The sequence below is a fragment of the Condylostylus longicornis genome, unplaced genomic scaffold (genome assembly GCF_029603195.1).
Source record: "Condylostylus longicornis isolate FDR11 unplaced genomic scaffold, ASM2960319v2 ptg000048l, whole genome shotgun sequence".
Taxonomy (NCBI): domain Eukaryota; kingdom Metazoa; phylum Arthropoda; class Insecta; order Diptera; family Dolichopodidae; genus Condylostylus; species Condylostylus longicornis.
This window is the reverse complement of record NW_026578017.1, coordinates 6,107,992-6,122,023: the sequence shown is the minus strand read 5'-3', so window position 1 is coordinate 6,122,023 and position 14,032 is coordinate 6,107,992. Positions and strand designations below refer to the sequence as shown.

General features: G+C 26.8%; 1 protein-coding gene across 1 annotated transcript; it reads right to left on the bottom strand.

Moving 5' to 3' along the window:
• Positions 1 to 1,139: 1,139 nt before the first annotated feature.
• Positions 1,140 to 10,231, bottom strand: LOC129610791 (dihydropyrimidine dehydrogenase [NADP(+)]). Its single transcript, XM_055523508.1, has 12 exons — positions 9,960 to 10,231; positions 5,925 to 5,971; positions 5,756 to 5,866; positions 5,147 to 5,664; positions 4,966 to 5,092; positions 4,501 to 4,905; positions 4,281 to 4,413; positions 3,205 to 3,389; positions 2,003 to 3,100; positions 1,655 to 1,921; positions 1,400 to 1,557; positions 1,140 to 1,334 (listed from the first exon to the last, which is right to left on the bottom strand). Exons 2-12 carry the CDS (start codon positions 5,967 to 5,969, stop codon positions 1,247 to 1,249), a joined length of 3,135 nt encoding a protein of 1,044 aa, XP_055379483.1. The 5' UTR covers positions 5,970 to 5,971; positions 9,960 to 10,231; the 3' UTR covers positions 1,140 to 1,246.
• Positions 10,232 to 14,032: the final 3,801 nt, after the last annotated feature.

Below are 14,032 nucleotides of genomic sequence, written 5' to 3'. Positions count from 1 at the left end.
CTTAAGAAATAAAATATGTATGCAAAAAAAAAAGAGAGGACAGCTACTCAACATAGCTTTAAAAAGATTTTTGAGCAAAAGGAAGATGGAATTTTTTTTTTCTTACGCCTAAAACCGTCAAAGAAATTAGATCTATATTAAAATGATTCAAATACTCTTATGTATGTGTATATAGCGAAAACTATATATGCATATTTATTAATTTATTAACATGTACGGGCAAATGTATTTTTTATAAACATTCTTACTTTTTGATTTTTATATTTAAAATTTTCCATTTTTAAAATATTTTATTGAAAAAATTTCGGTTTTCCTGTTTGATTTGATTAAGATTTTATGAAAAATTTTTTTTTTTATTTTCTCACTTGAAGTTTTTTAAACCTAAAATTCTTGTGAAATGAATGACTTTTAAAAATATATTTCAAAAGTGAATGCTTCGGCGATAGGCTCTAATCAAAAATTAAATAAAATTGTGAATATTTTAATAAGACAACAAAATTGTTTGTTTTTTATTATAAAATTCACAAAACACATAATGGACTTACCACGATTACAATATCATATTGTGGCTATGATAATATAATTTTAAAAATATGAAAATGAATTTACAGGAAAAATATATTGATGAGTTTATGATTCTAAAAATTGTGTTTAAAAATATTATATGAAGTTTGAAATTTAAAACAGAAGTTATATAGGCAACGGTAGAAGTGATTGACTACTCAAAATAATAAGTATGTATTATGCACAAAAATAAAAGGGCCTTATTTCAATGTCATTTTGTAAACGATACCTTTTTCACACTTCTACCAATCGCCTTTTTAAGGCTTCACACATGATTCATTTTTGGTTTCACACACATTAGACCTTGTTTTTTTTAATGATCAAAGCTTCATTTATTTCCCAAAGTTATTTACATACATATTGCTAAAGAATGTTAACGAAAAGTGTGAATGAAATTATAATTAATTTTTAAATTCCGTTCATTGTATTTCAATCTTAGTATTCGTACTCGATTTAAAGAGTGTTAAATAAAATTGTAGACGATACTATTGTCATATACATTTGGAGTTTTCGCACAGTATATAAACAAAACTATACAGCTGAGGAAATATGTATGTATTCAAAACTAATGTAACTAAAATAAAAAACAGACTGATTTATTATAAAAAACAAAATGTACTTTGTTTAATAGTCACAATAAGAAAAAAACGCAAATATTACAATATTTTTTATCCTAAAACTACTATTGCATTGGACTTAATGCATGAGTATGAACAATTTTCTTCTCTAAACCTCGTTTGATCACATGTGGAATTGTTTTCGGTACCATACTAAATAAGAAAATTGAAGTGTATTACAAAATGTCGAGCATAGTGCACATTAAAGAAATAATTACCTGATACAATCAATAATTGGGCAAACTGATAAACATAATGTACATCCGGTGCAGTCATCAGTAACATGTGGAATGTGTGTTTCAGGATCAAAGGAAATTGCTTGATAGCCAGAATCTGCACAAGTCATGTAACATTTTCCACAATTAATGCACAAGTCCTAAATATTTTTAAATACGAGTATTTATTAAACAAGGTAACTGACATAAAATTTCGTTTTCATAGAAATTAATTATTTGTAAATTTAAAGAACTCACATCATCAATCAGAGCAACAACTTGTTTTTTATTATCTAATTGCTTGTATGTACCGATGTGTGGCAAAGCTCTTCCAATAATGTCTTTGATTTTTGGTACAGCTTCTACATCAACATTTAAGTTTCCTTTCGAATTATTGTGATCTCCGTTCAAATTTTTAATTAGATCTTCATCACTACCTGATACCCATAAAGGTCCTTTTGATTCACGAATTTTGATTAATTTCTGCTCTCTAAGTTTGTTGTATGGTCCAAAATGTGGAAGTGTCTAAAAATTAATTGACAATTATACATAAGTACACAAACAGAAATAGAATATAATTATTAAAATTTAATGAAAAATAATTACATTTCCATATTCGTCTTCCAAGTGCATTACTGGTTTTCCTTTCTGCATTTTGAAAACTGGCGGTGATTGACCATCCCAAAGATGAGAGTTTCTTGGTGGAGGATTTGCTTTTAAGTATAGTAAGGTTTTCAAACCCGTGCAATAATCATCAATTAATGTAAAATCTTGATTTTGTATTGATGAGCAAACTTGTAATACACTTGCCCCACACTGCAAAAACTGCAGCGCAACTTCAGCTGAGTCTATTCCACCAATACCTAAAATGGGAAAACCTGGTAAAGAATTTGCAACTGATGATATTGCTTTCAAAGCCATTGGTCTTGTGGCATTTCCACTAACACCACCATAAGTAGTACGCTCTCCATCTCCAACAGATGGCCAAGGTTTCCCATTTGCGTTTATAGACATTAAGCCTTGTACGGTATTAATAGCAGAGACTCCATCAGCCTGACCTTCTTTAGCGGCTGCTGCAATTGAGACTATGTCGGTAATATTTGGAGTCAGTTTGACAAAGAAGGGAATTTTAACTGAGGCTCGAACCCATTTCGAAATACCACGTACTAATTTTGGATCTTGACCACACGCTAAGCCCATGCCAGACTCACCCATACCGTGCGGACATGATAAATTTAACTCCAGTGCATCAGCTCCAGCATTTTCAGCAGCTTTGGATAACTTAACCCAATCCTCTTCATTGTAAGAACACATTATACTAGCAATAACAATTTTTTCAGGAAAATCATTTTTCAATTCAGTTATGCTACGTAACCAATATTCAGCACACTTTTCAGATATTAATTCAATGTTCAGAAAAGAGCCTTGTTGTGGTCCATAATTATATCCAGATGTAACCCCCCGCACAATACGAGGCGAGACATTTGTTACTAAATCTTTATCAAGACCAAAAGTTTTTGTTACGGCAAAAGCCCAGCCTTGTTCAAATGCGCGTCTGATCATCGCAGCGCTTGTGGTTGGAGGTGCTGAAGCTAAACCAAAAGGATTTTCAAATTTTAACCCACACATTTCAACAGATATGTCAACATTATCAATATCAGTATAAAAAAACGGTAACTCTGGTGTCGTATCCAAAGAAATACCCTAAAAATAAAAAAACAAGAAAATATAACAAAATTATATTTTCACAAAGAATTTTTAAATAAATACTTGTTTTTGTTAAAAATATATTCGAAATATGAACTTACTTGAAGGTAGCAATGCATATGCCAAGCGGCAACTTTACCATCGTTCACCGATTCTACTGTAGTTTCAGAACATCCGGCTAAATCTCCACCGCAAAATACTTGAGGTAAAGAAGTTTGTTGCGTTTTTGGATTAACTTTCGGTAGATTATATTCATTTAAAGATAGTGGCTTTAGCGCATGAATTACTGAAGAAAAATAATTTTATTAATTATAAAATAGAATAATTCAAATATTAATTATAATTATAAGAATATTAAACTTCAAAATGGAATATTAAGCTTCAACATGAAAAGATTAAACTTCAAACTAAATTAATAATAACAACAAATATTTCAATATGAAATGTAAAATTTCATAAGTATCGGATGAATTTTATTAAAGGTTTAGTTTACATTTATTTTTGTGTAATTTTGCTTACATGCAAAAATTTACATTGTATGTGTAGGTTTGAATGTTTTCGGCCCGCTTATGTGAGGCAATTGACTTAGAATGGGTAAGTACGCGGTTCAATATTTAAGAGGTGCGTGAAATGACTGTTATAGGAATTTATACTGATAATATTATTTGACAGATACAGATCTTTTTTCAGCATTTTTATTTAAAATATGCATATGGTATTTGCAAAAGTTTTTATTATGAACAAAATAAATGAAAGTAAAATTGATCCCAAAATGAATACTATGTAAATTTTTAACATTATTATTTTTTATTCTTCTTTTTGTCATTGTTTTTGAGCAACTCGTTTTGTGCGACAACCTAATGTGTTTTTTGACACTCCAAAATTTTTCACATAATTTACTGCGACGTGCTTTGAAAATTCTTACCACCAAGTAAGTAAAAACTTTAAACTGTGAAAGATTCGGAAGCGACCTAAATGCATTGGTACAGTACTACGAGTTTAAATAACACAAGAAAAATTCATGAGCGATGATAATTAGGTATACTATTTTACGTTGAAATGTGGAATTTTCAGCTTGAAATTAAAAAATTGAAGCTCTAACATTTCAAATTAGTACTAAACTTTTGACATAAAATTTTATTTATTGGCTTTGTTTAAAAGTGTTTTGTGAACTTACGATCTTCATCGGTGACTCCTGAACCAAATGCTGAAATTACAAAACTCGCTTTTAATTTGGTAACTTGCTCCTTGTCAATATACCAATTTCCTTGTTCATCCTGCTCATTTCTGAAGAACTCGACGGCGACAATCTGTAAATTGTTTTTTTTTTTTTATTTTATTTATTTGCAGCGTAAATTATTCTTTAAAAAGAAGTTAGAAAAAAAAAATGTAATCACCCTTCCATCCTTCAAAGTGACATTTGATGGTGTTAAAAATGGAATAAATTCACACTTTTCATCCCTTGCTAATTCAGCTTCCTCAGGAACTGCACGTATATTTGAAGAGCCTCTTCTAAACACAATAAAAACTTTTCGAGCCCCACATCGTAATGCTGAAGTAGCGCAGTCAAAAGCTGTATCTCCTGCTCCCAGAACAATGACGTTACCATATAGTTCTGGAAGGGTGGACTGACTTTTACAGGCACACAATCCTGACTTACTACCTCCAGCTACTTTCGGCAAAAAACTTTTTGAAGTGTAAAACCCATGCTCTTCTGACAAACCTTTGAATTCTTTACTAATTTTTGGTTGTGGCAAACCAATTCCCAGAAAAATGCCATCGATATCAGATTTCAATAAATTCTATTTTAAATTATCAGTTTTAAAAAATAATATTTTGTCAAAGTTTCCTGAAGTGTTTACCTCTATAGTTAAATCTTTCATCGATAACGATCGGTTGGTTTCAAATTTGACGCCGAGATCCTTGACAAGCTGGATCTCAAAATCCACTACATCGTATGGTAGACGATATTGAGGTATTTCAGATGAACTAATATAGAATTAACCCTTTAATTGTAGTAAAAAATAAGTCAATTTTGCTTACCTTAAACCTCCCAAATAGCTATTTTTCTCATAGATAGTTATATTTTTATAACCAAGTCGGCCTAAAAATGAAGCGCAAGACAAAGAAGCAGGACCAGCACCAATCAAAACAACTTTTTTATTTGGGTATTTTAGTGGTTTCGCATTGGGCGGCACAATTTGTCGAATTCCCATTTGCTTGAAAACATCTGTAGCAAATTGTTGTAATCCACCAATATTAATTCCACCTTCTTCCGATGCTTGAAGATTACAACCCCCAACACATAGATCACTTGTTGGGCAAACCATGCCACAAGTTAACCCTAGAGGATTATCAGAAAAAATAGCTTTAGCTGCGCCGTAATAATTTTTATTAGCAATGCTGGTTATAAAACTTTTAATATCAAGCTGAGTAGGGCATGATTTTTGACAAGGGGCATCGACACATTTTAAACATCTGGCCGCTTCTCTTAAAGCTGCCCTTTCAGAAAGAGTTGTATGTTTTATATCTTCAAAATTGTTGCGAAGATGGAGATTAGACTAACAAATATAAATAAAAAAACAAAGTATAAGTAAAAAAACAATATAAATATAATAATGTTGGGCAAAATTACTTATTTAAATTTCTTACATTACAACCCTTATCTGCATTTCGTTTCCAATGCTTTTTATTGGATTTTGTATCTTGAGTTGCAACAATGTTACAATTGGTTTTGACTCTAGGATTAAGCGATAATAAGCTCTACAATAAAAAATGCAAATATTTTTTAATATTCTTTATTAAATAAAATGAAACAAACCTCAATATCTGGAACTTCTTTGCTCAGTAACGCTGGCGGACTCATAGCTAAAATACAAAAATAGTACGAATTATTAAATCACTAAAATTATTATCACGTTATCAAATTGTTTATACTGTAAATATAATGTATAAATGTATAAGTGTTATATATTATGTTTATAATATTTAATATATGATTTATGTACATATATTATATATTTTTAAAGTTTTTATTTCTTAGACACTGCGTAGGTAATCAACGTTTGTTGATAGCGATGGTAACAAAGAAAGCTTTGATTATTTCCACAAATATCAAATATTAAACTTTTAATATTTGAATTGATAATTCAAACAAATAATAAATAAAAATATCTTTCAGCTCTTAAAACTGCATTTTAACAGTCGTTGTACATTCACTTTAATTGCAAGTCAAAATAAAATTGTTTTTTCGAAGTTTTTCAGGAAGTAAAAAAAAACAAGAACAATTTGAGCACTCTTTTAATATTTTTATATGTAAATATAAAATTATAACAATACAACGAAATACAAATTAGAAATTCAAAAATGAATAATTGTTTTTCCAATTATGAATGAAAAGTAATAGGATTTTGAATTTTTAGGATAGACTTTGTTCTTTACTCAGATAATTAAAAATATATTTTTCACTTGTACCAATTTTATACATTTATCGCACAGTTTGTAATCAAAAATAAAATGTTGAATCCTAAACTCAAAAAAAGTTTAATTTAATAATGTTTCGACAGAAGCAACTGTTAATTCTAAAAATAATTTACATAAGTTAAAGTAATGTATCTTCGATATTTTAAGGAACGTTTTTAATTTTTTAGGCCTATTATTACAAATATTTGATGCATACGGAATTCGAATGTTGTTTTGTATTACTTTTATATATATAAAATTAATTGTATTGCAAATTTCGAGACAGAACATGAAAAATTATACTTTTTTAAATTTAGAAATATTTCGGCAAATCAACTAATGTTTACTAAAGTCATTGAGTTTTTAGTTTCTTCAAGTCGGGTTGCTAACTTCGTCATGGTAATGAAGAAAAAAAGTTTTTTAATTCAATTCACTTTTCTTATAATAGAAAAAAAATATCTTAATTTCTTGTTTATTAAAAACAAAAATTACGCAAATTAAGAAATAACATCTATTAAATTAATTTTTAAAACAAAAAACAAATTAAAAAATAATTGCTATCTAATACTTTTTCTATTTTTGATTTCTTGAATTATTGCCAATTGTAGTTTGTCTGCTAATATTAATCCTTGATTCTATTTATTTAACAAAATTACACTAAAACAACAAAGTAAATGTAAATCCTGCACAATAATAATATCGTAGAACCTTTTGATAAAATACTTAAGATTTGAATTTTGTTGACATAACGATTTTACCATTCCCGATAGACTTAAGTATTGAATTTTGTCACTCCAAAAAGTATGATTGAATAAAAAATTTATCACAAACTACTTTTATTTAAGATTGTTTATTAAAGAGATTATAGGAGCAAACTATACACTTTTTTTGATTGCCAAAGATTCTGATCTGAATGTGTGATTCTGAACTAAAACAAAATTGATGGAATTCGATATTTTGGTCATAAATATTTTAAAAAACGATTCTGCATTTAAAAGTTTTTAATATTTTAAATTTTAGAATTCAATATTCATACCTTAAATTACTTCCTTCAGCCATTTAATTACGTAAGTCTGATGGATTAATACTCGTATCCACCTCTATAAAACTTGGGGTCTAATATTGTCATTCAATTTTTTTTTTTTTAATTTCAATTTTAAGGAAGAATAAAGGTTTTTTAAACGTTTATTTAAGTATAATTAGTTGAAATATAAAAATTTTGGAAATTTAACAACTTTAAATCCTTACGAAATGTTTTTTTCTGCTTTGAAAAAAAACTTATTCTTTTTTTTTTTAGTTTTAAGTATATTTAAAAGTAAAAATGATTTAAATTTATTGACAACAGATGGAGGTTTTTGGTGTTGTACAAAAAAGTTAAAATTGTGCGATGTATAACAAAAATTAACATCCATGACGAAGTGATCTTAGTTTACCTTATACCCCAGAAACTGTAAATATTACAGTAAACAAATTTCAGTAAGCGAGTCTAAATATGGTAAGTTTCTCATTTGTAGTGCTATAAACATCATATAAGTCACAAATTAGTTTTCGCTTATCGCTTTTTCTGTTTCTAAGTACGTATAGCTAATTGGCAAATAATATAGTACTTTTATTCGGTTAAGTTAACATCAATAATTTAAAGCTTTTTTGCTTTATATTGCGAGCAAAAACAATCGAAAAATTTTTTTGTGATTTTTTCTATTATAATTTTAAAAAATATTTTATCTACATTAAAAGATTCGGTTACAGCTTTTGAAGATGTGTTTTTTTTTATTCTTTTATTAATATGCTAATCAGTTACTGGCTTATTTAATCAGTCATTACTGATAAGTGAGTTCTTAATAGTATTATAATATTAATAACATTTCCAAAGTTATATGAAATTATAAAAATTTTTTTTACTGTAGAAATTGTTATCATATGTTTTTGGAGTATTCATTAGAATGAAAATGAAACAAAATAATTTTTTGAAACACTTACGAGTATTATTTATAATTTTAATAGATCAAATTTCATATATTACCGAGTTTTAAATAGAAATCTTATAGAGATATCCGTGTCTACAATCATGGTATCTCAATTTCAGTTGAACTGATTTTGATGAAAATTTACAACTAGGTTTATTTCAGCCATGTCACGAACTGATCAATATTGGCTGGTAAAATATTAAATAGATTTGCTTGAGATTTTATGTATGAATTTCGTCTGAAAATATGACTATTTGTATTTTGGTGGAAAATCTCACTCACATAACCGAACTTTAATACGACTGAACTGAATACAAACTGAACTTTCACTAGACCTTTCTTATATTTCCTGGGGGCTTATTTCCAATGGAATTAAATAATGAATTTTTCAGCGAAGTGAAACCACAATATACTTTGTTCAAATAAACAAATTGCACTATGCATCATAGAGATGCAGGTCTTATATTAAAAGTTTTAAATAAATTTAGATTTAACTTTGATTCAGTGTATTATTTTATGTTAAAAATTTACAAAATTACATATTTCATTTAATCTAAATGAAAAAACCAAATTTCAATATAAAATTCAAACAAATAAAATAAGAAATAAAGTTAAAACGGGTTTAAAACGAGTAACTTGTTTTTAATCTAGACGATTATTTTCTTTAATAGACTCTTTTGAGAACATGTGCTTTTATGCCAAATTTACTTACATATTTACAAGAAAAATATTTAAATCATGCGTACCTATACGCATTAAAAGTATTTTCGTTTTTTCTATTTTAATGTGTGAATTCATTATGTAATATAAAGTTCATTATATTAATACGTCAGTAAGAGTTTAATTCGCGTAATTGCGCAGGCAATAAATGATTTTTATACATTCAAAGTATGTGGAATATTAAAGTTTTTTAAATGTTTGTTTTTTCTTTTGACCTATGAAATCAAAAGTTTTTTTTAATGCGTACATTGTAGTATCATTTGACAAACAAAACAACAAAGTAAAAATTTAACTACATCTACTGTATTTCCAAACAGAGTAGATTTATGGATGAGGTAATGAGTTTAAGTAGGCACTGGAAGACTGCTAGTTTCCTTTTTTATTTAAATCACTTTTGAAGGCAATAATATAAATGGTATATTTTCTTAGATTTAGAAACTTTATTTTCAAAGTTCTTTAATAAAACTGTTAAGTTTATGCAGTTAAAATTTTAAAATTTTATAAAAATCGTTAACAGATTTGTTCTTTGTTATAAAGCCAACAAATTTTATTCTGAATGATAAATCTTCAAAAAAAAACTTTTGTTCATTATCTTCGATACAAAGTTACAGAACTCGTGCGAGCTTTACATTCCAATAAAATAAAATTATTATATGAAACAAAGCATTTTTTTAAGTAAGTATTTTATTTAAATAAATTTTACTCACTTTATTTAAATCACTTGATTAACAGTAGCTATAGTAGCTGAATATTATTTTTATATTTATTTTATTAACGCCGAATATTATATAATATTATTTTCTTCACTTATTTTGTTTTGACCTTCAAAACATGTCAAAACACAATATAAGACAAAGTAATAGTTAATTTCAATTATGTTATCAATTGAAAAAAAAATTAAAACAATAACAAAAATAAATTGCAAAAATTATGTATTAACGAACAAGTTTTATTTTAAAATATAAATATAGTTGATCTTCTCACTGGAAGAGTCGAACTTAAACTGATTATTATTGAATTTATTCATAAATCTATGTTTTAATATAATATTCACGCTCAGTGATAAATTAAAAAAAAAAATTGATGTGTTCAGCGTATTAACGACTTTATTATAAACTTTCATTAGTCATCATTGTCAAATTTTCATTAATCATTTCAATGAGCTGATGAGATACAGCTTTAGTTATTATTTTAATCCTACAAAGCGATATAAGTAATACAAAATAGTGAAAATATGATTGTAAATTTAAAATTTCAAGATTATATTCAAGATAAAATAAAAACTATAAAAGTAGAACTTTTATTAGGCTAAGGTTTCTGTAATTCTCTAAAAAGATTTCTCGAAAAAATTTATTATATAAGAAAATTTTTGGATAAGAGTGCCATAAAAGAAAACTAGATGTAAAATTTCATTAAAGCTGCTTCAACCAATAGTCAAATGCAGCACAACTTTCTTTATATAATTAACATGTAAAATTTGATGCCAGCACAATGCCTCACTTATTGTATTCCATGCAGTTGGTAATAAACTCAATTGAATTCATAAAGCAATAATTGCCGGTGGTGTAGTAATATCACTAAGCGAAATGGAAAAACGCTATTAAGAGAACGATAATATGCGGTATAATAAGAGAAAAAAATCGTAGAATTTGCACTCTAAGAGAAACTTCGATTTCTTATACTCAAATTTTTCTAAACGCTTATCAATTATTTTATTATTCTTTTATATTTTAATCAGCGTAGTGTTTACTAAATAAACTAAAGATTTGAAATTCGTTTTACATTATTTCCGTGTGAAATTATTCAAAATTTAAATATACATAGACTAAAACATTTAATATAACGAAATTTCGTGTTTTATATAATAGTATAAGCATTTAAAACTCAAGAGTTAGATTCAAATTTTAAAATAATTGCAATACTGAGTTTGCATTTCTTAATTGCTCACGTCACTTATAATTGAAGTTGAAAAAACAATGGTCTGTTGGGAAAATTTTCTTACAGGATAATAGGCGACATTTTCGAAATTTTGAGGATTAATGACTCGAAAAAAAGAGATGCAAAGAAATTTTCAAATAAAATAGAATATCAATCAATATCTATAAATTATTCTTGTTTAAACTTTAATATAGGACTTACCGTGTAGGAGAAAAATTATTTCAAAAAATATGAAAAAAGTGAATTTCGAAAATGGTTAATGTAAATTGTCAATTCGACAATATGCTTATAAGAATTAAGTTCATAGTTTTAGCTTGAGAGGGATAGTTTTCTTCTGGAACTAACACAAAAGTTTTTTAAATTCCGAAAACGAAGAAAAATAATAAGTTCTATCTTTAGCCACGGTAAAACATTAAGTTTTGTAATGACAAAATAAGCTTTATTAAAATAATTCTTATTTTAATATTTTGAAGTAAAACAAAAGTTTTCATTTGTGAAAAACTGCATTTTAAACATAAAACATGTATTTAAAATATGTTTATTACCATTTAATGACAAAAAGTAAATGAACAAAGAAATGTGAATCTAATAAGCAGGAATCTCTTAAATGCTTTTGAAGTTTCTGTAGAATTTTAAGTTATGTCCAGTATAACCATTTAAGGTTCAATATATAAGGAGCATGTATGAAATGATTTTTATAGGAATTTATATGAATAAAATTTTGTATTGAGTGCTTTTCCGTAAAGTAATAATTAATATGAAAAATACTTGCGAACAAGATATTGCTCTAACATCAATAGCTTAGGAACTGTTATAGATATTTGGCAGAGAGAATTCCAATCTGATTTTCTTTAACCCTCGAAAATATTATTTAAACGTTGGAGTTGCCCCCTACTCTCACATTTCAATCGATCAATTTTTTTCGTAATACCCTATAACACAGGAAAGAAATCACAAAAATTACAACACAGAACTTGGACCATCTTGTATATAATAGGTATTCATATACTGCTATCTGTATATTCTGATCAAAGCATAAACGTCAACACTCGTAAAAGTTTTGAGTTAATTCTGATAATTGACTAAAATAACTTTCTAGGTTGATTGAAGTTTCGCTTTAATTTAGTTCATTTTTTTAAGAATTTATTTATAATTTAAGATATAAATGATAGCCTTTCAAAACGTTCTTCACAAATAAAAGTTCTCATCAACACAAATAGTATTATTAATGATAAAATAATAGTCTGAAAATTAAATCGAGTAGCTAATTTACACACAATATTTCAATCAGACCATAAATTTAAATTTATTATAATAATCCGATTTACATAATAATTCCTCTTTAGATAAATTCTAAAAGTAGAAAATTCCAAAAAAAATTTTATGCGTCGGATTGGTGCAATTACCAACAAAAAATTGTTTTTCTTCATTTTTGTTATGTGTGTAGAGTTTCTGTAGAGGACGTGCGCATAGCCCAAAATTTACAGAAATAAAAGTATGTAATTGTACATTAAGAACAGTTTTCACATGTATTAATGTTAAAAATTACACATAGGTTTGTATACTGTTAATATTATAACAGATTTTCTTTTTACCAAAGAATGTTTTGTTCTTGAACATTTTTATTTACTCTTCTTGTTTTTTGCCTACATAATATGCATACGGGAGTTGACTCTACTCTAACTCATTATTATATAATGTGCAACTGCATGTTAGCATTATGCAGCATTAAAATATTGCAGAACTTAATATTATAAAGATACATGCATGTGCGTGTGACTCTGTCTTATGTGGTTACGATACATAGTATTTAACATCTCAAATTATAAAACAAAAACTTTAAATTTTCGCCCAAGTTCATAGTGTAAAAGAAAAAACATCTTTATTGCCTTTTTTTAGATTAGTTCACTTAAAAAACATTTTAGGATCGTTTAAAACTTTAACATTTAGAAATAGTATTAAATCTTTAATAAAAATAATAATAAAATTTTATTAATTATGAATTTCAGGAAAATATTTTGAATTTGTTTTGAATTTTAAACTAGCTAGCTTAGCTACCTAAAGTATTCATTTTCATATTAGATAGCCTCTGTCACTGCTATATGAAAACTTAGACAAAAAATAGTTACATATTTTGTTAAAACACTATATTGAATTCACTTAAATTACATCTTAAGAGCACCGTACATACATACGCATGTAAAATTCATTTTGTTGTCCGTTAGTTTGTATAAAATGTTACCGTATAATTTATGTTAATTGAAATACAAAGTTTTTTTCAATAAATGTAGACGAACTATTTAGCTAGATATTTGAAATTGTGTTTTGTTCTATAGGTACACTATTTTCTATTATACATAGGATTGTATAGGAACATTCTTATGTTATAAAGTATATGGGGGCTTCAGTATCAAGGTTGAATCAGTCCTAAACAGCACATCTTACCAAATATCAGCTACTTTAAAGCTAGCATAATTAAATGAGCTTAAGTCCAAATGAATTGAGCTAAATAATTTTCAATAAAGATATTTTATTATAAAATAACATAATACGAGTAATACCTACGAGATAAAAATTGATTAATTCATCTAAGTATATTAAAATATTGATTTTAACAAAAATATTTTAACACTGAATTATGTGTTACGTATTTTATTATACAATGGTGTTATTAAAATGTATAACAAATATTATAATATAATAGGTACATTCTTTTATACGTATTTACTGTACTATACTTATGTATTTAATGATTGCTGCACAAACTTATTACGGTTTCCATACTTAATTTTAAAATTTTAGAGAAAAGAAGAGCGAATATAAATTTTTATGTTAATAACAA

Bases quoted from the DNA above. Each gene is read 5' to 3' on its own strand.
- LOC129610791 (XM_055523508.1), bottom strand. From the start codon at position 5,969: ATGAGTCCGCCAGCGTTACTGAGCAAAGAAGTTCCAGATATTGAG. The intron at 3,101-3,204 runs GTAAGTTCATAT...TTTTATTTTTAG, and splicing joins ATATGCATTGCTACCTTCAA to GGTATTTCTTTGGATACGAC. The intron at 1,922-2,002 runs GTAATTATTTTT...ATTAATTTTTAG, and splicing joins TGGAAGACGAATATGGAAAT to ACACTTCCACATTTTGGACC.